This window comes from Osmerus eperlanus, chromosome 1, assembly GCF_963692335.1.
Source record: "Osmerus eperlanus chromosome 1, fOsmEpe2.1, whole genome shotgun sequence".
NCBI classification, from domain to species: domain Eukaryota; kingdom Metazoa; phylum Chordata; class Actinopteri; order Osmeriformes; family Osmeridae; genus Osmerus; species Osmerus eperlanus.
This window is the reverse complement of record NC_085018.1, coordinates 13,034,277-13,060,978: the sequence shown is the minus strand read 5'-3', so window position 1 is coordinate 13,060,978 and position 26,702 is coordinate 13,034,277. Positions and strand designations below refer to the sequence as shown.

At 43.6% G+C, this 26,702-nt stretch overlaps 6 protein-coding genes across 17 annotated transcripts; 4 read left to right on the top strand and 2 right to left on the bottom strand.

The window, feature by feature from the left end:
• Nucleotides 1–849: 849 nt before the first annotated feature.
• mrps16 (mitochondrial ribosomal protein S16) lies at nucleotides 850–3,340 on the bottom strand. 2 transcript variants are annotated; one of them, XM_062460861.1, is made up of 5 exons: nucleotides 3,190–3,340; nucleotides 2,946–2,972; nucleotides 2,551–2,817; nucleotides 1,861–2,026; nucleotides 850–1,511 (listed from the first exon to the last, which is right to left on the bottom strand). In XM_062460861.1, exons 2-4 carry the CDS (start codon nucleotides 2,956–2,958, stop codon nucleotides 1,902–1,904), a joined length of 405 nt encoding a protein of 134 aa, XP_062316845.1. In that variant the 5' UTR covers nucleotides 2,959–2,972; nucleotides 3,190–3,340; the 3' UTR covers nucleotides 850–1,511; nucleotides 1,861–1,901. The 2 variants fall into 2 exon arrangements, with proteins under 2 accessions (XP_062316845.1, XP_062316836.1); XM_062460852.1 differs by lacking the exon at nucleotides 850–1,511 and having other exon boundaries at nucleotides 1,666–2,026.
• Nucleotides 3,341–3,802: 462 nt separating this feature from the next.
• tma7 (translation machinery associated 7 homolog) lies at nucleotides 3,803–8,683 on the top strand. Its single transcript, XM_062460872.1, has 4 exons — nucleotides 3,803–3,955; nucleotides 4,417–4,472; nucleotides 4,796–4,883; nucleotides 8,040–8,683. Exons 1-4 carry the CDS (start codon nucleotides 3,940–3,942, stop codon nucleotides 8,072–8,074), a joined length of 195 nt encoding a protein of 64 aa, XP_062316856.1. The 5' UTR covers nucleotides 3,803–3,939; the 3' UTR covers nucleotides 8,075–8,683.
• Nucleotides 6,039–12,268, bottom strand: LOC134020602 (deoxyribonuclease-1-like). 10 transcript variants are annotated; one of them, XM_062460792.1, is made up of 15 exons: nucleotides 12,166–12,268; nucleotides 11,108–11,193; nucleotides 10,615–10,703; nucleotides 10,406–10,492; nucleotides 10,010–10,122; nucleotides 9,814–9,926; nucleotides 9,496–9,653; nucleotides 8,938–9,034; nucleotides 8,684–8,748; nucleotides 6,988–7,148; nucleotides 6,842–6,897; nucleotides 6,698–6,754; nucleotides 6,447–6,515; nucleotides 6,229–6,348; nucleotides 6,039–6,152 (listed from the first exon to the last, which is right to left on the bottom strand). In XM_062460792.1, the coding sequence occupies exons 2-15, from the start codon at nucleotides 11,186–11,188 to the stop codon at nucleotides 6,135–6,137; spliced, it is 1,284 nt and encodes a 427-aa protein (XP_062316776.1). In that variant the 5' UTR covers nucleotides 11,189–11,193; nucleotides 12,166–12,268; the 3' UTR covers nucleotides 6,039–6,134. The 10 variants fall into 10 exon arrangements, 9 of the variants coding, with proteins under 9 accessions (XP_062316776.1, XP_062316780.1, XP_062316760.1 ...); XM_062460796.1 differs by having other exon boundaries at nucleotides 6,447–6,512; XM_062460776.1 differs by having other exon boundaries at nucleotides 6,842–7,148.
• Nucleotides 12,269–14,545: 2,277 nt separating this feature from the next.
• LOC134020667 (deoxyribonuclease-1-like) lies at nucleotides 14,546–17,306 on the top strand. Of its 2 annotated transcripts, none has more exons than XM_062460841.1 (9): nucleotides 14,546–14,675; nucleotides 14,869–15,055; nucleotides 15,221–15,315; nucleotides 15,446–15,532; nucleotides 15,667–15,779; nucleotides 15,954–16,066; nucleotides 16,227–16,384; nucleotides 16,560–16,656; nucleotides 16,896–17,306. In XM_062460841.1, exons 2-9 carry the CDS (start codon nucleotides 14,975–14,977, stop codon nucleotides 17,199–17,201), a joined length of 1,050 nt encoding a protein of 349 aa, XP_062316825.1. In that variant the 5' UTR covers nucleotides 14,546–14,675; nucleotides 14,869–14,974; the 3' UTR covers nucleotides 17,202–17,306. The 2 variants fall into 2 exon arrangements, with proteins under 2 accessions (XP_062316825.1, XP_062316817.1); XM_062460833.1 differs by having other exon boundaries at nucleotides 14,554–14,675; nucleotides 14,864–15,055.
• A 245-nt stretch (nucleotides 17,307–17,551) lies between these two features.
• On the top strand, nucleotides 17,552–21,971 carry si:dkey-222f2.1 (intermediate filament protein ON3). The gene is made up of 9 exons (XM_062460822.1): nucleotides 17,552–17,969; nucleotides 18,912–19,120; nucleotides 19,404–19,464; nucleotides 20,000–20,095; nucleotides 20,397–20,561; nucleotides 20,733–20,858; nucleotides 21,041–21,261; nucleotides 21,412–21,458; nucleotides 21,647–21,971. Exons 1-9 carry the CDS (start codon nucleotides 17,679–17,681, stop codon nucleotides 21,745–21,747), a joined length of 1,317 nt encoding a protein of 438 aa, XP_062316806.1. The 5' UTR covers nucleotides 17,552–17,678; the 3' UTR covers nucleotides 21,748–21,971.
• A 167-nt stretch (nucleotides 21,972–22,138) lies between these two features.
• LOC134011170 (ankyrin repeat domain-containing protein 60-like) lies at nucleotides 22,139–25,856 on the top strand. Its single transcript, XM_062451030.1, has 5 exons — nucleotides 22,139–22,474; nucleotides 22,910–23,040; nucleotides 23,350–23,485; nucleotides 24,351–24,689; nucleotides 25,783–25,856. The coding sequence occupies exons 1-5, from the start codon at nucleotides 22,174–22,176 to the stop codon at nucleotides 25,854–25,856; spliced, it is 981 nt and encodes a 326-aa protein (XP_062307014.1). The 5' UTR covers nucleotides 22,139–22,173.
• Nucleotides 25,857–26,702: the final 846 nt, after the last annotated feature.

Here is a 26,702-nt window from a genome sequence, read left to right as displayed (position 1 = left end):
AGTTGTTGCACTAGCCCGTAAAAACTTTGGACTTTTCTTTTACAGTTAAAGGAAGTAAGATGAGGCAAGATGAAATAAAGTCTTCATTAATGAAGACCTTTCACAGTCGACATGATAACACTAGAGGGGGTGTTTTTAAATCCACTTTTGGAATTCAGACAGGCTGCAACCCTAGTACCTAGTCCGTTCTCACAAAAAACACACCATACACACCCCAGGAATTAATATTTTCACTTTGAATCACAGTGTATCACTGATCACCATAAAGAGGAGCCATTATACAGAAATCCCCACCTATGTTTGCTTTAACAAAAGTAAAAAAAAAAAAAAAAGATTCAATAAAGTCTCTCTTAAAACCTTTTTCTTCTCCTTGGTACTTTCTTGTTCTGGACCGTGATTTATATTGTGATGACTTTAAGGATCAAACATGGATTAACTTTTTGTATTCACAAACTTTGGACTTGAACTTTGTTTGTACTTAAGAGCGAGACCACACACGTAAAAGCAGCAACACATATGTTGAAGGTGAATACAACCATGGCAATGGCCTGAGATACTCCAGGCCGTTGTTAATCATATAACCCTACAGCAATTATGAACAACACTAATGTTAATTCCTGTTCATGGGACCCATATATGACTTATGATGATTTCTGTGATTCCTTCAATATACCCCCCCCCTCCAACACACACATACTTTCCTCTTGTTGGTCTCCTCCTATGCAACTGTTATTAGGTGTATTGGTCGACACAACTGCTTCACCATACCTACTGATTTGAAACATAGGTCTCAACCTCTAACACATGTACATGCCACGGTAAACACAGCACCCTCAGTAACTGTATATATTTTCACGGAACACAAGGCTCGTCTTTTAATGATGAGATATGACAAAGGTCCAGAAGAGCTAATACATGATGAAGAAGCAAAGGACTGGTACAATAATCCATGCTTGAGTGTTGTCACAAAAGTGTTATTTTCTGAAGAGCATTGCTCATGAACAGGTAAAGCCCACAAATAAGTTTTATATACATACATATTGGTTGATTTGTTAACGTTTTATCATGTTCACAATGTTCAAATACAAAGTCTAAGTCTATGAATAGGCATTTCAACAGGTGGTGAAACTAAGGAAAATTACTCAATAAGGAAATATTGCTGTCAAACCACCCTCTTAAAATTCCTTTCTCCCTCATAATTCAACCGTGTTTGACGAACATGGCTTAGTCAATAGGTTTAATCATTTCTCTGTGATGACCTTTTATGTTATGTCAATACAGACAAACATTTCAAAATGTTCCACGTTTGCATGTCAGGTATAGCCAACAGATAACCTATCTATATTTTTTGTATCAACTTTATATCCTTTTTTTGAGCAACTCGTACAAGATCATTTCCTTAATCTTTTGCAGTAAAGCAAAATACTACTTCAGAAACCTGGCCTTTAGGAGACTGAACTGCAAGTTTTCAGATTTGAAGTGTTCATCATGACCAGGATTCTCTTCAGACACTGATGAAAGAGAGAGATTTGTTAAGCTTAATTTGTTGATCTAACAAGAAAATTACCATTTTATTAAATAAATCAAATAAAAAAATAGTGTTAATTTTGCAGATGCCTTTATCCCAATGAAACATTGCTGAAATTAACATACTGTACAATTACATCTTTTCAGTTTGCTTGTTTAATAAAACCAAATAGAGTACCTTACACAAATATTTGCCAATGGGTTTTCACACAACCAATTCTTAATGGAATATGAGAGATATCTTGTTTTCCGTGTTGCTGATATAAGAAGCCAGTCAGTCTAAGGTTGCAGGGGAGGCTAAATCATCAATGTCTTAATGTTCCTGATCCCCACCTGATAGTTGGTCAGTCAGTCACACATCCTCCACATGGCTCTCAGAGCTCCAGCTGCTTCTCTGCTCCCTCAGCTGCATCTCTGGTCTCTGTGAGCTGGGCCTGGGCCAGGCAGCGCTCTGCCTCAGTCACGGTCATGGGGTGCAGAGGGAAAAACCCTGCCAGCCCTGCAGATAGAAAGGAGAAGGTGAAAGACCCCAACATGACCCATACACATACTCAGGTAATTACTTAGATAATATTCTTGGTATTTACCCAAGTAAAATTCTAGGTTTTTACCCAGGTCAAATTAGAAGAGAATTAAAGGCCACAATTTACTGTATCCTTCAATTTATTACGAGTCTTGTCAAATAGACCATTAATCCTCTAGAAGTATTAATACTATAGAATTTACCAAAGCTTAGAAAGTATATAGGAGTTGAGTTTTGTTATTATGTATAATGTGGGGGAGTCAGGTGGCTGAGCGGTTAGGGAATCGGGCTAGTAATCAGAAGGTTGCCAGTTCGATTCCCATCCAAATTACATTGTGTCCTTGGGCATGGCACTTCACCCTACTTGCCTCGGGGGAATGTCCATGTACTTACTGTAAAGTTGCTCTGGATAAGAGCGTCTGCTAAATGACTAAATGTAAATAATGTTAATACACATAGACCTATTAGATTTATGGGGACATTCTGAAAAATGTACTCACCAAGCAGTTTCGCCACAGGCTTTGATGGATGTGCACCACACCCAATCCAGTACTTGATTCTGTCAAAGTTGAAACTGACCAGTTTCTCGTTGTATATGTTCGGAAGGGGGTCGTAAGTGCCCAACTGTTCTATGTACTTGCTGTCACGTGCCCGCTTGTTGTAAGCAGCCACGATGCGGTAAAACGGTCGGTTGACCTGTTTGTGCCCAGCCAGTGCCAGCCTAATTGCGACATGTCCACCATGATACTTTTTCAGTAAAAGTGATGCTGTTTAGAGAAAATACACATAATCAGGGTACGGTCTATAAAAAAAAGCATACTATTTACCTGACTGGTAGGAGCCAACAAACACCAATTCGCCGACTTCTAGTCTAAATTGTTGCGAAAATACTCACATAGATGAACCATGTTGGAATTTATTCCTGCAACAAAAAAGCAAGTTCGCAGAATATTACAATTACTGTATGCATTACGTACACAAACAGTAGGATTAGCTATCGTTAGAGTTAACCTTCTCTCAATAGCTGGCTAGCTTGTCACAGTACATAGCTTGCAATTGACATGCAACGAGATCTGTGAATACACCGTTCATTGTCAAATCAGATCTCATTGCTACAAGAATGTAAAATATCAAAATACCTGTACGCTCAAAAAATGACCAGTTAAAAAACGTTTACATTAATGCTTTGCACTGATGTAGCTCAAGTCACATTTATCAGGGCGCAGCCATTTTTAAACAGGATGTGTCGTGAAGTGTTTCCCTGGAGTTTTTTTCGCGTTATTCTGACGAATGGCACGGATGGCTCTGGTTGGACCGAGCTCTGGTAGCGTAAGTCTTGGGCAAAGGGATTTGTGTGGTATTACAATATCACTGGAAAATATGTTTGCCTTTTACATTGTAAATTAAACCGTTGGCTTAAACCCCCCTGTTAATAGACTATGAAAAATGGGTCATTTTATAAATCATCTATTGGAGATAGATATGCAAACTAACATGTAGCAACTACTGCCAGGAAAGGACAATGATTTTGGCGCGCAGCCTACGTTTCGCCAACCCAACGGAATAACATCCGAGTCAATGTTAGCTACGCTATTTATTTCAGATTTTTTTTTAACTGCACGCCACAAATTGTAACATGTTTAGTAATTTTTTATTAGAATATTAATACTATAAACAAAATAATTGTGAAGTAGTGTGTAGTTGATCGCAAAGGGTGTTGCTGTGATGAGGTCGTTTCAACAAACATTATTAATGGCATTAAGGGAAGGTATCCGGGTCATATTTTTACCCTGCTCTGTCTAGTGTCTCTCACGCTGCAGCTTCTGCTAAGTTGTAGGCTACAATAGCCCTTTAATTTGTGGGTTTTATCTCCGGAATCAATCGAAAATATGTCTGGTAGAGAAGGTGAGGAGTGGACTACTTGAGTTATTCTATTTGAATAGTTTAATAGTTATTGGTTTCCCGCGTTGAGATGGAAATATCAGCGAGCTAGCCTAGTGCTAAACCGAGACTTGTCAAGCCACACTGCTAACTCACACTAGCTCTAGCTAGTGTTACTGAGTGACTAAGCTGACTAGATCAGCTGCCACTGACAACAGGCTCGATCTATCTTTCTGTATCAAGCATGACAATCTATCTGGTTAGATAGCTATTATTAAGTGTCTGCTGACTTAAGAGACAAACCAATTAATTATGAAGACATTATGGCTAGTTAATCGGGTTTCACACCGCGAATTGCTATTTTATTGAATAGCGAGAAAAATGTTGTAATTTGCTTAGCTAACTCGCTAGTTATCAAGGAAAGTAGCCTAACTATCTTGCAGTGCAAGTCGCGACTGTAATTTTTCATGATTATTGTTTGGCAGGAGGTAAAAAGAAGCCCCTGAAGGCGCCCAAGAAACAGAACAAGGACGTGGATGATGTACGTATCCCCCATACCACACAGCACCGAAACCAGTGTTCATATCAGTACCCTGCATAGGGATGTTAGAAATGAGGTCCTGTCATTGTAAGATGGGCAACATGAAACACGTTTGATTTAAATTCCATGGCTATTGGATGCTAAGCATAGCAGGTAATGCTAAGAATGTCAAATCATTGTTTTTTCCAGTAGCTTCAGCCGATCACCTTCTCAGCAGTGCGAATGATACGCTGCAGTCTGCTCTTGTCCTTGGCAGTGGCGAGCATGTCATTCTCCCAAGGCATGCCAATGTAACCTTTCCTACCTGCTCCTCATGTCTCTAGGATGACGCAGCTTTCAAGCAGAAGCAGAAGGAGGATCAGAAAGCCATGGATGCACTGAAGGCCAAAGCTGCAGGAAAAGGACCACTAAGTAAGACACAGAGACAGTTCGTTTTTTTATTTTTTATTATGAGGATTGCTTAAATTCCTGGGGCCTGTACTACGAATCAAGATTTGGCGTTAGCAAGGTAACTTCAGGTTCAACCCAGGGTTTTCTGTATCACAACGGTGGATCACTTGTTACCGGGGTAGATCGCCATGGTAACACATGCTGAAGGCCTAACCTGGTCGGGAGCAGGTTAAGTTGGAGATCAGAGATCAACTGGTATAAAAGCCCCGCCCACTAACTCATTCTTGAGGATAATGGCGTCACCGTTCATAGAAGATCCTGTGGAGCTTGGTGCGCGGATAGTGAGAGAGAGGTGCGCCCAGAAGAGCCAGAACATTTAGTGACCGACAAAACCCTTTCGCATTCCCTCATGAGTATCTTTATGAAAGATATAGATTTTCAGCAGAGGAAATTACATATCTATGCCAGCTTCTTGAGCCGTATGTTGCCAATGCGACACATTGAAGCCGTGCGCTCACAGTCCCAGACTGTATACATAGCATTTAGTGTGAGTGATGCGGAGAACCTGAGCAAGAACACGGTCTGCCGTGCAATTTGCAACGGATTTTCTTTAATGGCTGTTGCCACCATATTCTGATTAATGGAGTGATGAAAAAGAGATATCCAAAGTGCCCTTTGTAAAAACTTTGGACTCTAATATGTTGACAAAATGAAACAAGGATTTTCATTCTGTCTTCATTCAATGTTCTGATTTCTGTTCATGTATGCAAATGATATAATATTTTACAACTTAATGCATCATTTGCTCATTTAAACATACATTTACAGGAAACTAGTAATGAAAACAATATTTGACCTAATATTAGTTATCAACCCTGGGAGGTATCATGTTGATATGTTATCCCTATTCACTGGGGTGTCTCCCCTTAACCCCTTCTGTTGTCCTTGGGTTGCTTTGACCCATTTTGTAATCATTTCCATATCCGAAATTTGGGTTTCTTTAGACCAAAACATTTCAAACCAAAAAGAACGTGTATGGTACCATGCAATGCTCTTGACAAGTTAAATAAATGATCATTTCACTACTTTCATTGAATTTTTATGTTTTATGAACTTGTATAGCATTTTTCCAAAACAATAAATAGGACATTAAAATAAAAATGAAAACCCCCACAAAAGACTCAAAGGCACAACAAAAAAATCTTTGGGACAAAGAGCCACAAAAAAGTATAAAAAGACCAAAACGTAGAAAAACATTTAACAAATACATCCTCATGTGTTCTCTCTTTCCTAGGAACACAGAAAAAGAATGTCAGTGTAACTGTAAGTTTAGTGTCATTCATTAATACATTCAGTCATGTACTACCTTCTTCTCATATTCCAGTTTTTCTATCTCCAGCCTTGTTTTTTCAATTAAAAGCCTCTTGTACTCTATATCGAGCTCCAGGGTTTTTTTATACAGGGCCCTCACATTGTCTGCTCCAACCTGAAACAAATAAAGAAAATTGTCCCTTTGCAAGGCACACTTGGAGAAAGTTGAAGGTGTCCATTTGACTACTGTGTTTCAAGGTTCATTGCTTATACCTCGTGTCTTTGTCTTGGCCTTGAGGTGGAGGCCCAAGGCTCAGGGAGAGGAAGAAGTTCCTCTTCCTGCTGAGTTTAACACCATAAGTTTAATCAATTGAGTCATATTTGAAATGAGCACTTTAAGGACTTGTGTCTCATCTTCAGACCACTACCATTAGCAAGTCATTACAGACACGACAATCACAGCCACACGTTCACACACTCTCACCCACTGTGTTGCAAGTGGTAAAAAAAAATCCAAAGTGTACCCCCAAAGCGCTCTCTGAGCGGGCAGACACAGTTTCCTGATCATCTACGACCTCCACCTGAGAAAGTAAATGGCCTATTTGATCAATATTCAGCAACCACATATGGCATACATACTGGCGTATGACTATTAGTTTCACTGTTACCTCTGTATGGCACAGTGGGATGACAGTGGGTGGTGGCAGCAACACCACTGTATTTCCTGTCATAGGAACAGTAATACATTTCACTCCTACAATATTCATAAATAATTGTTGAATGAACACGGTCACGTAGATTACTTGAAACATACCCTGTACATATGCCTGGGTGTCCGAGCTGCTGCCACCAGGGTCTGATGAAAAGCCCCCTTCTACTCCTTCCATCAGGCGGTGACCCTGATTGCTGGAGAGGGCCAGTCCTGTGGAGGAGGGCCTCTTCCAGTTTTCGTTGCCTAATTTTTCTTCCTGTTGGCTGCAAGCAATTTCATTGTTCTATAGGCCCTTTGTATACCAATAGCCTACAAAAGGGACTGACTCAGGCAATTAAGCCTTGTACTTGTTGGCCTTAAAATATGTGCAAGTATAGCCTACTGCTACTTACCGGTTTGATTTATGTTTTTATATTTGTTATTTGCCCACGATAGTTTGCCACTGCCAGGGTTTCAAGTAAAATAATACAGCAACAAAAGTTTAACATTATGGAATGCACAAGTGTAATTATGGTCACATCTCGTGCCTGGGGCAGGGATATCAATAAGTCATGTATTTTACGCATTTACAGCGACTGTGTTGCTTTTTGCCTGTATTATATGTCTGTATTCCTGATATTTGTATTACAATATTTCACGCTGGAGGAGCAGGCAAAGTTTCTAAGATTATTGTCTGCTCCTCCTGCGTGAAATATGCAGCTCTTGTTTTGTCCATGTATGCGATTGGACATACGGTGCAAACACCGCCCCTTTATGTGAACGCGCACGCGTCTGTAGATTGGAAAGATCTGGGTTGAGTTAGAGAGTTGATAACCGCCGTTGTGATACAACTTATCTTGATTGCGATTGTTAGGCTTTGTGTAGCCGGGTAACTGAAAGTAATCCAGAGCATGTTGATCTTGATTCATAGTACAGGCCCCTGCCATACCAAAAATAAAGGTGGCCAGCCTTTTTATACATCCTTTTTATACAATGCCGATGAAAGCCTATCAGTTGTGTTTGTGCCAAGTCATGTGATCCGTGTAATTAAATATTTGTCACTACTTTCCCAACCGTTTTGAAAGACAGCGCTGCCGGTTACAGATGCCTATGTAGTGTTTACAGGCTAAGTGTCTGTTTCACCTTACTAATTGTGTATGGGTTTTGTTTTACAGCTGGTGGAGGAATCAAGAAGTCTGGGAAGAAGTGAGGTGAAAGACACCCTTGGCTGGCAACGTAGTGCCAGAGCAGTCTCTACCCAGATAATCACAGCCCCACTCCTGTCAGCTGCCCCTGGGTCCAGGCACACTTATCAAATGAAATAACCCTTAATCTTTCCCCTTGAAAAGCAGGTCTTCTGAAATAAAGTTTTGTAACCGCATTTTCATTATCAGTTTTCAATCTTACTTGTTTTGAATAAATTTTCTAATCTACAAGCGTATATGAGCTAAATAATTCCTATACTGTTCAAACATGCATCGCAGGTTTTTGTTTTATTTTGTTTTTTGCCCATCTAGGCTGTCTTCATCCTCTTGTCTGCCCCATGATCTCTACTGTCTCTCATTTCCGGTCTTCAGGTTCCTGACACCCTCCCTTAGTACCTCTAGGTTGGGCCACATGTTAATAGTGGTTAGGCATTCATTTAGGTTAGGCATTCATTAAAAGGTTAATTTCAGGCTAAATTATTTTGCCTAACAGTGAGAGTGTGTGTGAATGGAGAATTCAGTGTTATTTGTTCCTTTTTGTACAGTTTAATTTTTTATTTTCCTGATCAAAGTGTGGGAGATTGACAAATAAAAATAGAATTGCTGCTTCTCACTGCTTTGACTTTTTGCTTTTCTTCAGCTCAACCTCTACAGGGTAGTGGTCACTCACATCTAGGGTCTGAAAAAAACAGGTTTGTGAATTTATAGACCAAACGGTGCTCTTATGACATGATATTGTTAAGGATGCTTTCAGGGACACTTCAACTATGGAGCGTCACCTCTTCAGCATAGGAATAAAAAATAAACACCAAGATTGAGAACATTGTCAAGCATTTGTTGATTGGACAGGTTGGTGGTATTTCTCTACCTGCGCATTAGTCAGTCCATATTCCTGCTGGAAGTTGAAAGGTTTGGCTGAGTTTGGAACAACGGCAGCCAGCATGTCATCTCCATAGACCACTATCCTGCAAGATGTGAAAAGATGATGGACGTTAGAGCAGTTTGGAGTGATATACACATCTTCACATGTTGGGAGTCAGGTGGCTGAGCGGTGAGGGAATCGGGCTAGTAATCCGAAGGTTGCCAGTTCGATTCCCGGTCATGCCAACTGACGTTGTGTCCTTGGGCAAGGCACTTCACCCTACTTGCCTCGGGGGGAATGCCTGTACTTACTGTAAGTCGCTCTGGATAAGAGCGTCTGCTAAATGACTAAATGTAAATCTTGCAGAGAAGAGTTGTTGGATCTATCTATAGTTATCAGATCATAGAGGTATGGTTTTATTTACAGCAGAGTTTATACCTTCTGTATTCAGTTTTGTTGTACATGGGTATATTAATCCCCAGGCGGGGCTGATTAGGACTTTCCTAGTACGCTCCAAGTATCTGGCAGTATTTGAAAATAATATTTGGGATAGGTGTGTCTCACCTGTCGTAAGTGTGGTCGTTTTTATGATTTGCAGTGGTGTCAACATCATCACTGATCAGCCAATGAAAGTTCTTGTCGCTGCGGATACGGATCAGCTTCATTTCTTTCTTGGAGACATAGGAGCCATCTGCATTGAAGTCCCCGAGGATCATAATGTTCTGGAACACACACACACCCCATACAATACCTTGAAACATTTGTAATCGTGGACAGAGAAAACATGACAAGCAAAAAGACAATGTTCTTTTCTAAAAGAAAGTACTTTAGGCCTGTTCCATGTACAGTACTGTAATGTAATGAGGGTCCGGTGACACCTACGTCAGTCCCCCACTTGCGCTTCACGTCTAGGAAGACGTCGTACAGCTCGTCCAGTTCCTTTTCTGCTCCAACAGGCTTTGTGTGCACTGGCATCAGCACAAGGTCATTCATCACTGAGAAACACGCACACGTTTGTTTGTTTAAAATTGATCCCATATACTGTGTAGTAAGTGAGGCCTGTGTTGTTGCTGCTTACCAGTGTTGTGGCACTTGAAGCGGAGGACATATGGTTCCCTGGCAAACGCATCCTCCTGACCTGCTTGTTTGTCTGCAAACTGGTAGGTGTCTATCAGATCCACCACATCATCCCTTCAAATGGAGAGGCACGTTGGCAAGGAAGGCGTGAAACGAGTTTCAGATACAGGTCATAGAATAACTGTTATTCTGTGCTTGAAACTAATGTCTGACTTCCATAGAAGTGGCTCCCATGTACTGTCAATAGTCCATTATGTTACACATTTGATCTGACTTAAATGTAATTTCTTAATTGTTTGGGGTAAATAAAAAAGAATTGTTCAAATTTTAAACAAAGGAAAGTATCCTTCCATCTACTGGTAGGCCAACAAGTATAGATCCAGAGGTCAGCGTTCACCTGTAGAGAAACAGGTACTGTTCCTTGTATCTAGTTCTGCCCAGACGAGTGCTGATCTCCATGGTGTAGCGATGCTCCTTGTTGGCTCTGCAGGAACAGGTTGACCATGACAAATAAACACATGTAATACAGTATGTCTGCATTTACTGATGTTAAAGAATGCTCACACAATCTGGAGGTCCAAAACATTCACAACCACAACAACTCACTTGTTGAGTTCCTGCAAGAAGGTTTTCACTGATTTCCCCTTGGCATCCACAACCTCCAAGATGACTATGATGTCGTAGCGAGACACTATCTGTAGGGAGTCTCCATGTCACTGGTCTGTTCTCTCAGTGAAACCATGATGCTTGTGTACTAAATGATGCAGGCAGCCATGCTATATCACATTTCACACAAAAAATGCTATTTATGGGGAGTCAGATGGCTGAGTGGTTAGGGAATCGGGCTAGTAATCAGAAGGTTGCTAGTTCGATTCCCGGCTATGCCAACCAAATGACGTTGTGTCCTTGGGCAAGGCACTTCACCCTACTTGCCTCGGGGGAATGTCCCTGTACTTACTGTAAGTCGCTCTGGATAAGAGCGTCTGCTAAAATGACAAAATGACTAAATGTATTTAAAATGACTAAACACAACACAACTGTAAACTGTAAACACAACTGAAAGACAACATATCACAAGACAATGACCAAGAACGTGTACCTTGATAAGTATGGGAAGGATTTGGGGGTCTGAGACCTTATTCGTCCCAAACTTCTGGATGTTGAAAGCTGCCACCTTCATGATTGCTGCAAGATGAGAGAGAGAGAGGCGGAGAGGAATGGAGAGACAGAGAATGTGTGTGAGACAAGAGACAGAGAGTTAGTGGTGAGGAAAAAGAGAGTGTATCTATCATGTTGCAGCCATGTGGAGACAGCATGTTATCCTGTCGTCAGGAACATGTTTATGAGACCCTTTACATTTACAGGAAACTTGTTAAAAATCATTTCCTGGCCACACACAGAAAAACTCGACAAATATTCTCCTCAAGCTGTGAGGATCTTGTAAATGTGTCTCCATAGGAGGTTTAACTTGGTACCCCTCGATGGTTACTCAAATATGTCTGTTGCAAGCCTGTACATGTACCTGCCCCCATCACACACAAACTACAAAAACACACACATGTGCACACATGCAGGATCCTCAACTGCTTGCTCAGGGTGGCAGCTCAAAAAAGTGGAATAGCGATGGGTGATTGTATGAAGAATTCCATAGAAGTGTCTCCCCACCCCTCCGCCCACACACACACAGACACTCTAAAAACATCCTCAACGCTACCTCTGTCCCCGTACGTGTGTCATGAACTACATGTTTTAAGGTTTTACCATCAGTCAGACTCAGATCATGCTGAGACATGTTCACTGTCCACTTTGTTTCCTCCACACCACACACAAACATTCTTACATCATGGAACATTCTTTCCTTTTAGTATTTAGAAATGTCAGAGACCACTCCCTCTCTACTTGTCTACCAGCCCCTTAAATTGCCTCACTACCTCATCCAACCACTCTCCTTTCAGTTCACAAACAGGTTCTTCTTTCAGTATCTATTACCCGAAAATATCTCCAACACAAACTTCTAACAGCCTGGGCATAATTCAAACAAAACATTGTCTCCATGTGTTTTCATTATATAACCATGTCATCTGAGTAATGTTACAAATGTTACATTAACTGTCTGCTGTTAAATAAGCACACAGATAAATCACAGAGTTCACTTACCTTGAGGAATAGAACAAAGGGATGAACACAAAGTAGAAGGTTAACCAAGGTCTTCAACTGAAGCTACGTGTGTGTGTGCGTGTGTCTGTGGTGTTTTTGTGACTTGACAGGAGTCTGGCTTTCTATATGGCGCACCTGCAATCTGATTGGCTGAAACGTGAGTGAAGCCCAGCCCAACATACAGGACATCATAAACATCAACAACCCCATGATAAGATCAAATGTGGCTGTAACACACCCAATCCCCCACACCGAAACTCACACACACACACACACACACACACTATTTCACCCATTATTTCAGCATTATTTCCTCATCAAAACTGACTGGCGGCTTAGCCATCTACTTATGTTCCTCCCAGCTCCCGAGCAACAATACTCACATCCCCCAAAGGCTTGTTTTACAGTTGTACAGCCTGAGATATCTTGTGCATTAGAGTATTTCTTATCTATGTGAGGCTAACCTGGATGAGTTAACAGGGTAAAACCATCAGGAATGGTGATGGAGTTAATTACAGTTTTTTTCAAATGCTTACACACAAATTCCTTACTTTTCACACCATTTCTGAAACCTGACACTCAAACACCAGAACCACACCTCAAATCTGAAAAACCATACGCACATTTTGACCCTTTGACTCAATTTTCAATTTCATAAAACACTTTTTGCAAAACACAACACACAATTCTCCACCTAACACACACAATTTTAACAGGAAGCATCTTGATTTCCTTTTTCAAACACAACCGATCAAAATGCCACACTAAATCATCAGTGCCTTACACTAACTCCTTACATGTGCAAACACTCATTGCTTTACTCAACACCAACCAATCATGGCTTTAGAATAGGCCTATAAATAGCCTAATTTGAGTTGATTTACAGTGGTGGGTATAATTTGAACCTTTACTGTAGAAAAGATAACAGGTATGTAACAATCTACTGTAATGTACATATGTTCTAATGTACACATATCAGCTGTTTCAGCACAACACACGGTATACTACACACAAACATATATTTTAGCACAGATACATCCATTGACTGCAGTGCACAGTGTGACAGTGATTGGTCACAGTCTGGTGGATTACTGTATCATACTGTGCAACAGTACAGTGACTGTAAGAAGACATTCTGACAATATTGTTGAAAATAGTACTGTATGCTACAGTTAATGGCACACACACACACACCATTCCGTAATCACCTTTTTCAAAATTAGGTTTGGTTTCTGTCCTACTACACTCTTTCTTTCGTACTGTGTAACACTGTATTCACAACCACAAATGCTTACAGTAAAAAAACTAGTTTGGTTTCAATCTTATTTTCGTGTTTACCAATTTTTCAGCATCTCTGCCATTTACTTTCAATCTTGTACAGAAATGTACATAGGAGCTCATGAAAGAAGAGCTTTAGGTTTTGAATAACTGTGTGTATATTATATACCCAAACATGTAATATAATGGTAAAAGTGTTTGCAACATGAGACAAAAGTTTGCTTTTGAGACGTGTTTGTGATATTTTGAATGCAGTGCTTCATTTTGCAAGAGAAGCGAGGCATTTTGCATTTTGTGTGTGCAATTGTTGGATTTGTGTGTTAAGTTTTGAAAGAAAGAGGACAAGTAAAAAAAATGTGTGTAAGCATTTGAAAAAAACTGTAATTGAGTTCAGTTACAGTGAATCTTGGATATGAAAACACCAGGAAAATGTGTTCTGTGTTGTTTGTTGTCTCTTTCTAGGAATAGAGGGGTGGAGTTAAGCCTGATGTTTGCATACAAGCCACAGGTAACTCCCCCTCTCCCTCCATGCTGCTGCTGGGATCATTATCACATGGTGCTTCAGGTTTAACTTGGGCATGACTTACCAAGTTTCTGTTGTGGCCTTCACTAGTACAATTAAATGTTAACTACTATGAACCATTGATTATATCAGTGTACAGTTAAGGTGAATGCCGCATGGCTGCTCAATGACTTGTGAATCAACACTGGCTCTTTGACAGATTCTGTATCAACACAGGTCTATGTATTATCAAACTAAAGCTGCTCTGTCAAAGCATCTTCCAAGAGTGTCACACATGCAATGTGTAACACTCAAGGCTTGAATTTTTTGAATATAAAACCTTTACATAAGCAAAATACATACACCCTACCGTTACTTTACTAGTTATTAGTCATGTTCAATGTGGAGTTTGTCAATCCATCCCTCCCTCCCAGAGCAGACTGACCTGCTGCTTCATTAAGTCAGGACCCACATGGTCACAGTGAGCCTCTGTACCATCATACAGGTGTGAAAGAACATGCAAACTGTGATATAACTGTGATATAACTGTCACAACCACCAGCTGCTCATCCAAAAGAGGAAGTCTGTACGTTCCCACCCCTCAGCTCCAACCGAGTTGGGTGCCTGTAGGGTAGATGTGGATAGTTATTCCTGTTGGCTGGAGGTTGGCAGGAGTTGTTGAGATCTGTCAGGTGTCGAACATCAACCCTCAGATGATCGCTTGGTGTGGGTAAGGTCACGCAATCAATAGAAAAAGACATACTGTATGAGCCATCTTGTGTGTTTGTGTGCATTTGGAGATACAGGAAGTGACATGACCACAGCACAACAGGCGAGAGTGTGTGTGTTATGAATATTTGTGTATGTGCTTGTGTGTATGTGTGCGTCAAACCTCTTTATGCTTTTGTTTCCTTTGAGGTCAGACAGAAACAACAGTTTTCTCAACTCTTGAGAACACGGTTCCTCTTGACAACTCCGCTTCTGAAATAGAAAACATAACCGTGGCTCCCTAGACACTGTGCAGGCATCATGAAGATAGCTTCCTTCAACATCCAGAAGTTGGGCTTGAATAAAGTGGCCAATAAGGATGTCCTGTCCTACATCATCAAGGTAAATTGCTTTCTCATCCCCAGAGTTTTCACATCTTCCTGTTACTTGTATTTGTGTGAGGTACAGTGAGTGAGAAAAGTGTGTCAGACATGGAACGGGCGTGTGAGGTGTAAAGAGTGGTAAGTGTAGGAGCAGTGTGTCATCTGTGTCCTGGTGTCCCTGCAGATTGTGTCTCGTTACAGTGTCATCCTAATCTTGGAGGTTGTAGACAGGTCTGGCAAGGCCATGAGGACCTTCCTGGAGGAGCTCAACAGCAAACAGTGAGCTGGCACAGTAACCACAGACCAAAATAGAAATCCAAAATGAACGTGTGTTTTTGCCATGTAATGCTATGTTAGGCTATGCTGTGCTAAATCACGTGTTGACACCCCGTGTCACGTCATGTGTCAGGGATAACAGGAAGCACCCCTACACCATGGCACAGAGCAGCAGGTTAGGCCGAGACTCCTACAAAGAGCAGTTTGTGTTCCTCTACAGGTAGAGCAACAAAGAAACATTCTGTCTCACAACACAGCAGCCGTCTGCACACACAATCTCTCCGTTTAAACACCTTATAGTCATGAATCCAAACATGAACCCTAGTAGTGACGTTGAGATCATGTGTGTGCCAGAGAGGACCAGGTGAGGCTGACTGACAGCTACCAGTATGAAGACGACCAGGCTGGGGACGAGGATGCGTTCGCGAGGGAACCCTACATCTTGCGCTTCACCTGTCTCAGCACAGGTAGCTCTCATTCTGGGAGAAAAGCTCAAACTCATATTTCACATATTGTATGGCTTTATGCTCGAGTGTATTTGTGTATGGCTGTGGGTGCGTGCGTGCATGTTTTTGTGTACATGCGTGTCCACATATGAGTGTGTGTGTGTGTGTGTGTTGACGTGTGTGTGTGTTTCTCAGTCCTCAGCGACCTGGTGCTGATCCCGGTGCATACCCAGCCTACGGACTCTCAGAAGGAGTTGGATGAGCTGTACGATGTGGTCGAGGTGGTCAGGGAGAAGTGGGAGACTGATGTAAGCGCAACACCCTGTGTAAACATTCTCAGTTGTGGTTCAGCCATTTCTTTTCATTGCACCATTTCATACTGTCCCCTTGTCTTTGTGGGGATTCATTTGTTGTTGATTTTGTGACGTGTGTGAGTGTGTGTTTGTTTATGTGTGTGTGTGTGTCTAGAACATCTTGATACTGGGAGATTTCAACGCAGACGGTCGCTATGTCTCCAGGTCGGGCATGAGGGACATCAGGATCCGCTCTGACGCCAATTATCATTGGCTGATAGCAGATGATGTGGACACAACAGCCAGCACTGCCAATGATCACACCTACGACAGGTAAACTGGTTAGACAACAAGCAGGAAACAGAAAACACACCCACAACAAGTCATTTCATTTCAACAGTAAACTTACCAGTTTCAGAAATCCACAATAATCTGATACTAGCTGTAACAGAGAGGTGTATAGAGTAAACTAAGCTAGTTGTTGAAAGTGACTGTATTGTGTCTACAGGATTGTGGTGTATGGAGACAATATGATGGCGGCCATTGTTCCTAACTCAGCTAAGCCCTTCAACTACCAGCAAGAATTCCATCTTTCTACAGATATCGTGGGTCTCCTCCACCACTTCACCACCACTCTCTGCCTCACTCTCTGTCCATCCATGTCTTGTCTCTAATGCAATCATTCTCTCCTTCCCTTTCGTTCTGAATATTCTAATGGCCTGTTAACACCTCTCTTCTCTAACGAGGCATTTGTGTGTGTGTGTGTGTGTGTGTGTGCGTGTGTGTGTGTGTGTGTGTGTGTGTGTGTGTGTGTGGATGGGGCTCTGTTTTTGTATGTGTGTAGGCTCTCAGTATCAGTGACCACTACCCTGTTGAGGTTGAGCTGAAGAAGAAACAAATGAGTGGCCAAGAAGCTAAGAAAAAGAGATCCCAGACACCTCAGAGAAAGAAGACAGTTCCAAAAGCCCAGAAAAAGATGGTTGCAGGACCAGAGAAGAAGGAGGATGTCCAGAAACCACAAAAGAAGACAGTTTCAAAAACACGGAAAATTGTTGCAGGACTAAAGAAGAAGGAAGAAGTCCAGGAACCACAAAAGAAAAGAGTGGGTGCCTGTAGTCTGACCCAGAGAGCAGCAAAGAGGAAAAAGTAACCGTTGAAAATGTTCCAGAACATACTACTCACCTAAAATGAACATAGCAAAAACCAATCAGCTGTAAAAAGATATCATGGTTGTTTCTCTGAATAAAGCTGACAAACCTTCTCTGCCTGATTTCTTTTCTTCTTGGTGTCAATTTGCTGTCTGTCCACAAGAGAGAGCTCTCCCTCTTGTTCCAGTTCTTGGAGCAGAGGGGATGTGCGGACATATGAGGAGAATAAGGATGGGGAGGAGGGGAAAGTTAGTGGGAGGAGATTAAGAGGATCTATAGCCCCTCCCCTGTTTGGCGGGGTATAAGTGCTCATGTATGTCCTAGGTTCCAGCTGTATCCCACCTGACACCCACAGCCGTCACTCCTATCTCTCTCTCACACTCCAGTCTTGCAGACTCTCACCCTCCGCCCTTTCCTCCGCTCCATCCGTCTTGTCGTCTTGCCCATCGCTCTATCAATCCTCTGTGAGCGGCAGCACCATGAGCCTGAGGACCAAGCGGATCAGCTCCAGCAGTTCAGTGCGGAGCAGCAACGGGAGGCTGGGGAGCCCCGGGGCTCTAGGGGGCTTCAGCGGGATGTCACTGAGCAGCAGCCCTCTGTACGGGGGCTCCAGCAGTCACCTGGGCCCCTCCCTGTCCTCCCTCTCCGTCAACAGGAGCCTGCTGGTGCCACTCAACCTGGAGATTGACCCCAGCCTGCAGCTGTCCAGGACCCAGGAGAAGGATCAGATGAAAGGCCTCAACAATCGCTTTGCCTCTTTCATTGACAAGGTCTGTCTGTTTGTCTGTCTGTCCATCTACCTACCTGCCTGCCTGCCTGCCTGTCTGTCTGTCTGTCTGTCTTGTCTGTCTTGTCTGTCTTGTCTGTCTTGTCTGTCTTGTCTGTCTTGTCTGTCTTGTCTGTCTTGTCTGTCTTGTCTGTCTGTCTTTCATCAGTCTATCATCAGTTGGCCGGCTGTTTTTACAATTACATAATTGAAATAATAATAATAATTGGAAAGGAGCGGATGTTGCGAAAAGTACCCCTACCTTCTTATCAAACTGACTGCTGTGTTTTCTAAAGGCCTTTCCTGTGAAGAGCCAGTGAGTAGCCCTCTGACAGCAGTGAAACTGATACTCTGCTCACAGCGACACAAACACAGAGCTTCTTTCTCACGGAGTAGGTAACACGGTTACAATGGAGCTATTGTCGGCCGCTCCACACATCAACAGCAGAGCCCCTTTGCTCCTGCTTGGCTACCTTGCCCTCATCCAACCCTCTCTTAAAACTCTGGAGACTCTGAGCTAAGCCGTGCACTAATGCCGGGGCCGTGCATGCAAAACCTTTCTCTAGACAAACAGTGAACAAGGCCATTAAAAGACATTTAAAGCCCCACATTCGGTCTCCCTTGGCTGGTTTGTTGGCTTGTAACCTGAGAGAAATAGGTCAGCTTGTGTGATCGAATGAATCCCCCGTGTCTCTCACTGTTCTTTTGTGTCGTAGGCTGGCAGACCATAGGGCAGCACACTTTCTACCCTCCAGATAGAAATGCAAACGACAGCTCTTACTGCTGGGTCGCCCAGATCTTTCCATCCGTCCATCCATCCCTGCATCCATTCAACAACACATTTCTCCATCAATTCATCTATCCCTCCATCTGTTTCTCCATCCATCCGTCTGTCTATCTATCTATCTATCTATCTATCTATCTATCTATCCATCCATCCTCCCAGGTGCGTTTCCTGGAGCAGCAGAACAAGATGCTGGAGACCAAGTTTGACCTGCTGCATGGTCAGGGGTTGGCTGACTCCAGCGTGGAGCCCATGTTTGACGCTTACATGGCCAACCTGCGGCGCCAGATGGACGTGGTCAACAATGACAAAACCAAGCTGGACGGAGAGCTGAGAAACATGCAGGGACTGGTGGAGGACTTCAAGCACAAGTAATATATTATCAACATGGAGTATAGTTTATACTGACTAAACCTTTATTATGCAGCAATACAAGCGGTCAACTGTATCTTTAATTGGAGCAGCATCTCCCAATTTGACTTTTAGCTGATATTAGCATGTGGACTCTCGAGTGCATCCCATGACAGCAACAGTCACACCTGGCTGAATCCTTACCTGTCCTCCACCAAACCTTACATCTCTGTCCTCTCTTCTTTCTTCCCTCCCTCCCTCCCTCTCTCCCTCCCTCCCTCTCTCCCTCCATTTATATTCCAGATACGAGGACGAGATCAACAAGAGGAACAACCTGGAGAACGACTTTGTGATCCTGAAGAAGGTAGAACACCAGGTCACTTCCTGTGAGACATGAACATCTTTAGGTCACATCCTATTATCTGTAGTACAGTAGTGCTTGTCTCTTGGCTTCCACACCTTTTATTGTTTAGATACAACACTACAACACTGCCACAGGCAGAGATAAGTTAGTAGATCCGACTTTAAATGAAAGAGAGACTGAAATAGAGAGAGTAAACTAGAGTCAACAATAGACAGTGTATGAGCTAATATGCCCCACCTAACAGCTAGCCAGGTATCATATCACCCTGGAGACAGAATAGGGGTGAGAGCAGCCAGGGGACAGCATTAGTCTTTCCACTTGAAACATGATCTCAATATCTGGAATACTGACAGAGCTGTAAAAAACATTTTACTAAAGGTCACCTTTAATCTCTAACCCTTAAGCTGTAGAGGTGACCTCCGACACCTAGCCTCTTACAGGTGACCTTTGACACCTAACCTTTACATGTGACCTCTGACACCTGGTCTCTTCAGGTGACGGTAGTGGTGAATGGTGAAGCCATTGTTTGTTTCAGGATGTGGACTCTGCATACCTGGTCAAGGCTGACCTGGAAGACAAAGTGGGTGCGCTCACAGACGAGATCAATTTCCTGAGGAGCATCTACGAAGAGGTTAGTGACAAGGAGGAGAAATCAAATGCAAGAGACATTGTTCTGAATGCATCCTTCCTTACTCCTTGCCTTGACAGGATCTGTTAAAAGGGCTGCACAGAAAATATGAGCTTCATCAAACAGCTGTTACCTATCCTGTCATGTCATATCAGATTTGAATGCAGGAGTTTTGTACTTTTGTTTCTCCTGTTGCCCTCTGGCTTAAATGGTCCTTACTCCCAGTGCCCTATAGGTAATGTAGTCCTGACTCCCAGTGCCCTATAGGTAATGTAGCTAATGTAGTCCTTACTCTTCCATCCAGGAGTTGAGGGAGCTGCAGGCCAGCATGCGGGACACGTCAGTCATCGTCCAGATGGACAACTCCCGGCACCTCAACATGGACCAGATCGTGGCAGAGGTCAAGGCTCAATATGAGGATATTGCTGCCCACAGCCGTGAGGAGGCGGAGTCATGGTACAAGAACAAGGTACGGGAGAAGATGACTAATGGAGAAAATAGGTTTAGGGACTGGCAAGAATGACAAAGGAAAAAGTCAATTTTATGTACATTCTTATCTTATCTTCCAATGTAAAAAGGACATTAGCCCTATTCATTTGTTTATTGGTTTATTGAGTTGTTTGTATCTGTGTTCCTGCAGTTTGAACAGATGTCCATGCAGGCCAGTCAGTATGGTGACGAGCTGAAGAACATCAAAGGAGAGATCGCTGATCTCAATCGCATGATCAGCCGACTGCAGTCTGAAATAGAGGCCGTCAAGGCCCAGGTAGGAGACAGAGGCTAAATTAGAGTATAAAGACTGAGGTAGAGGCCAATACCTGAGATACAGAGACAGAGACTGAAGGCAGAAGTTGGGGTAGAGGATGAGATTGCAGCTGGGATAGTAAATTAAGTTATAGAGACATTCCTCCCAGGATGTGAGCGTTAGCCTGCTGTCTCCGCCCCCAGCGAGGGAACCTGGAGAACCAGCTGGCTGAGGCTGAGGAGCGGGGGGAGCTGGCTGTGAAGGAGGCCAGGGTGCGGACCCGGGACCTGGAGGATGCCCTGCAGAGGGCCAAGCAGGACATGGCTCGTCAGCTTCGGGAGTACCAGGAGCTGATGAATGTGAAGCTGGCCCTGGACATTGAGATTGCCACCTACAGGAAGCTGCTGGAAGGAGAGGAGGACAGGTGAGGCTTAGAGGCGAGGCTCAGAGAAGAGGCTAATCAAAGGGCTGAATTAGGATAAACTTGTTCCCTGATTCCATTGTTCCTTCTTCTCCTTATTCCCTTGGACTATTTCTCTCCATCCCAGATATAACACTGTGTATCTCTCTCCAGGCTGGGCCAGCAGTCCATCCTGAGCATTCAGGCTGTGGCCAGTCACAGTAAGTAGCCGCTGTAGGTTTATTACATCAATTGGGAACTTTATTTGTTATCGTTTCACCTCCTTCAAAACAGTTCACAATAGTTCAGACGTTTATTAAAGTGTCTGTCTGTCTGTCTGTCTGTCTGTCTGTCTGTCTGTCTGTCACTATCTCACAATTTTCTCTTTAAACCCTGTTGTTTTCTACAGGTTCCAAAGCAACCAATGGTTACCATAGCAGCTCCCCAACTCCCAAACTACTGATCAAGACGACAGAGACAAGAGACAACTCCAGATTCAGCTCTCACTGATAATTTTTCTGGAGACAATAACTAGTTACACAAAAGAAATCAGATTAAAAGATCATGTTTCTTAAGTAACGTACAACTGTTGTTTTCTGTAGTTACAAAACCTCATCTCTAGTATATTGAGGAATATTGAGTAGGCCTATGTAAGAAATAAGAATTGTGTTTAACGAAAAAGTTGCCTTGCCTTATATAAATGTAAGGGACTTTAGTACAACAGTTTTCAATAAACTTTAGATGAGTAATAAACCATCTAGGCGTTGTTGAATTCCACTATTGTCACTTCTTGTTGGCTTACAAAATGCAAAAACACAGGTCAAACAGCGCGTCTCTAACGCGCATTTTACGGGACTTGAATTGATGCGCCCATCGCCTAGTAACAGTGGGAAAAAGACACACAACATTCCGTCTGAGAGAAGGGTAGGCTACTTTATGGGTTTTCTGATTGACTCATTTTGTAGCCTTCAGATGATTCAGAGCTTATCAATGAGCAAGTCAAATACATATTTTAGTAGGCCTCCGTCCGCTTCGACCTCACCGAATTTGACAAGTTCTGTACACCGCGTCTCCAAGACAGCTCGGTTCAACCTCAATGCGCGGGTACGCGACACAGGGGAGGTGTTCATCGTGCAAAACTGCCACCATAACATGACGATCAGAGAACTAAAGAGCGCATTGGAGCTGGCGGTCGGAATTCCTTCGGACTTCCAGAGACTATGCTACCTGGACCAGGGTAATTAAGCTTTTATGCTAGTCGTTTCTCTGCCATCTCTGTTCGACTGATAGGCCTATTGAATTGGACAATGCTCCATTCAGAGCATGACGAGTCTCGATTAATAAACCACAACCGAACTTAGTGATGATCAAGATGTGTAAGTACATGTAGATTCTCTTAAATATGATTAGCCTATACTAAACTATAATCAGGGAAGCATTACACCTGTGTTTCAGTGTTTTACTGTTTACAAGTGTTTTGAAAGCTATAACAGTAAACGCAGGTGTGTCGATGTAACCTAATAATCAGAAAAATGGAGGGCTCCTCCCACAGGAATGATTAAACCACTACACTAAAGAAAAAAGAAAAAATTAAGGAAGGCGAGGAATATATCCCAGATGTAGTTCAACCATGCAGTGTGAGCCTACAGCCCTCCGGTGCTCCACCCTACAGGTGACCTGATGGAGGAAAGCACCTTGCACTACAACGACATTGTCCCAGGCACAGTGCTGACGGTGGGGGTGTGGCCCTACAACGGCTGGCCGGAGCTGGTGACTGCTGCTGCTTCCGGAAACACCTACATGGTCAGAGTTAACACTGAGGCACCGCAGGCACGTCAGGTGCAGTTTAGGACAGACTCGAACAACATCACAACCGCTGGTCTGTTAACTGGGCCAGTAGCAGAGACCGCTAATGAACAAAGAGCAGTGGTGGACGACTCCTCCTTGAGTTACACAGCTGTTATTCAACTTAATTGGACTCAATTTGATTCATTTCAATTCAATTCATTGATCCTGAAGGAAATTTAGAGACAGTTTGCTGTCCCCTGGTGGTTGTAACAGTGTCTAACTTTTCCAACATTGTATTCCCTCTTCTCTATCTGTGATGTTCAGTTGAAGCAGGTCATGTCCAAACCAGCTCCCCAGTGCTCCTATGCATCCTCCTGGCTGCCTCACCGCCTCTTCTCTGCCCTGTTCATCACTGCTCAACGAGGTCACGCCTCCGCCACCCGCTTCCTCCTACAGCAGGGTAAACCAGACACCATCTGCTTCATAACACTGTTACTACTGCAGCAGGGTGTACCAGACACCATCTGCTTCATAACACTGTTACTACTGCAGCGCGGTGTACCAGACACCATCTGCTCCTTAACACTGTTACTACTGCAGCATGGTGTACCAGACACCATCTGCTCCATAACACTGTTACTACTGCAGCACGGTGTACCAGACACCATCTGCTCCATAACACTGTTACTACTGCAGCACGGTGTACCAGACACCATCTGCTCCATAACACTGTTACTACTGCAGCACGGTGTACCAGACACCATCTGCTCCTTAACACTGTTACTACTGCAGCACGGTGTACCAGACACCATCTGCTCCATAACACTGTTACTACTGCAGCACGGTGTACCAGACACCATCTGCTTCATAACACTGTTACTACTGCAGCATGGTGTACCAGACACCATCTGCTTCATAACACTGTTACTACTGCAGCACGGTGTACCAGACACCATCTGCTCCATAACACTGTTACTACTGCAGCACGGTGTACCAGACACCATCTGCTCCTTAACACTGTTACTACTGCAGCATGGTGTACCAGACACCATCTGCTCCTTAACACTGTTACTACTGCAGCAGGGTGTACCAGACACCATCTGCTCCATAACACTGTTACTACTGCAGCGCGGTGTACCAGACACCATCTGCTCCATAACACTGTTACTACTGCAGCGCGGTGTACCAGACACCATCTGCTCCATAACACTGTAACTATTCCATAACACCACTGTTACTACAAAAAAATCCCCTCGCATGTCTTCCACTTTAACTGCAAATGACCCCCCCCCTCTTCCTCCTCCCTCCCTCCCTCCCTCCTCCAGGTGCTGACGTCGGGGCTCAGACCCCTCGTGGTCGAGGGGCACTGCACGCCGCCGCCGCTCAGGGGCATGTCCAGTTGATCCAGGACCTTCTGCTGGGCGGGGCACCTCCTAACATGGAGGACTGCGAGGGCATGACCGCCCTGAGCCTGGCAGAGGGCTGGGGCCAGAAGAAGAGCGCCCGCCAGATCTTCCTGTTCAACTGGCAGCAGCGCGCCGCTGCGGTACGGATCAAATCCCACCTGGGCGAGGAGGAGCTGTTCGACCACCAACGCTACAACTCACACCTGAAGACCTGGCGATGTGGCAGCTACGCCCAGAGATACATGGCACACCTTGGGGGTAAGGGGAGGGGGGAGGGGCTTAGCGGGATGGGGGAGGGAAAGGTGGAGGGGCTGGATGGGAAGGGAGAGGGCCGGTTGGGCAGGCAGGGGGGGAGATTGGCGGGGAGGAGTGAATGGAGGGTGAGCTGGATGGATGGTAAGGGGGGTGGCCAGGGTGAGAAAAGGGGTGGAAAGGGGTTGGGAGAGGGGGGAGCCAGTGAGGGTAGAGAGGTTAGCGGTAAGGCGAAGCGTAAGGGCAGGGGTCTTAGAGGTGAAGAAAGGGATGAGAGCAGGAAGGTTTGTGATCAAGGGAGGGGTGAGAGCTGGGAGGTTAGGGATGAGGTGAGGGGTGCGGGTAGGGGTGAGTATAAGGGTCATATTAGAAGTGAGGAGAGGTGGGACAGTGTAGAGGTGAAGTCATTAGAATCATCCCGGAGCCCCACCATCAGGCTGGCCAGAGGAGCCTGGATGTAAACACTAGCACACAACACTGCTTCTGCCAGTGGACCACCTCAATATAATATATGTTATGTTTTATAACAAAGATACAAAGTACAATGTAAAGAAATATGAGCAAAAACATGAAGGTGAATGTTAATAAAAGTTTAATTGTAACAATACCGCAAGATGTTCCTTCTTTAGCCAGTGGATGGCAACATAACACTTCTGTCAACGTAACTCACTGTACTGTTACTGTGCAGAATCTCTGTACTGTCCTCCCCTAGTATAGAAGTATAAAGTGTGGGCATGTGGTTCAATAAATCACTTATGATCATGTCATGGTACCCTGACAATAAAGAACAAGACAAGATACCAAAATGTGGTCGGAGTTCATGGTCGGTTATTTAAATTGATAATGAGCAACACACTGAACTGTAAAGGAGGTATAGCCAATTCCCTTCACCACATACGAATGTAGTCCCTGTCTTCCTGAAGGTTCTCTGATGTCATATGGCCTGATTTGGTCATCTTTTGACAGACCTGACAGGTTCCCTGATGTCATCTGGCCCATAACTGCGGGAACATATTTTATATTCATATTTTAATGTTGAGGGGCGGTGCCGCGGTGGTGGATTTTCAAGTTATATCATTTAAAATTCTCGTGCTGTCAGCAGGGGGTGCTGTAGCACCCTCAGCACACCTAGTTCCAGAGGCCATGATCTGGTCTGACTTTGTCATCTTGTGACAGACCTTACAGGTTCCATGACAGAGGGACTGTGAACATTTGACTGACGATCAAGGGCATCGTTAGACCCTTTTTACTGGGGCACGTGCCCCAGTATAAATCTGCTGTGCCCCAGTAAAATCTAAAGTTTGAGTTTTAACAATTTACTTTATTAGTCAGTGCATTAATTTAGATTGATAATCCCAGAAGAAATAAATGCAGTATCCCAATCAACGCTTGTAAAATCAAAGCAGTTTAACCGCAAACACAAACCGATACCCACAGAATTCCATGTCAGCGCGCTCTTCTGAGTGTGCCAAAAATAGCCACTGCAGCACGCACACAAAGTCCAGGTGTCGGACTCTGTACACAAGTCAGAAATGAGGTAGGCTAGGAAAACATTACAAAACTAAAGAAAGTTTCTAAATGATAGGCCTACCAATCATCGTATTTTGACTAAAACATAAAAACAATATAACATGAAGCTCAAAAAACACTATTTGCGCTCAAATGATAGCAAAGGAAATGTGCGCGCACGCATTAACTATTGATGTCCCTGCCAAAGCTCATATCAAACTTGCATCCCTGAACTGTTGTATAGTGGGTTAAGCAATGGGAGTTTCTATAGCCTAGTAGTGCATTGTGCGCAGCAAGCTTGAAAGAAAAAACGTATAGGGGCCTGTGCCCCAGTAGAGCTTTATGTCTAACAACGCCTCTGCTGACGAACCTTTTCTCATAAAACTGCCTCTCTGCCTCCCTTTCTAATGAGATCGCTGATAGATCTAAGCTCCCATGGCTGTCAGTCATTCTTTAGCTTGTTATATCCAGAAACAAGGTTTAATCATCTACTGTACTGTAGTCTAAAAA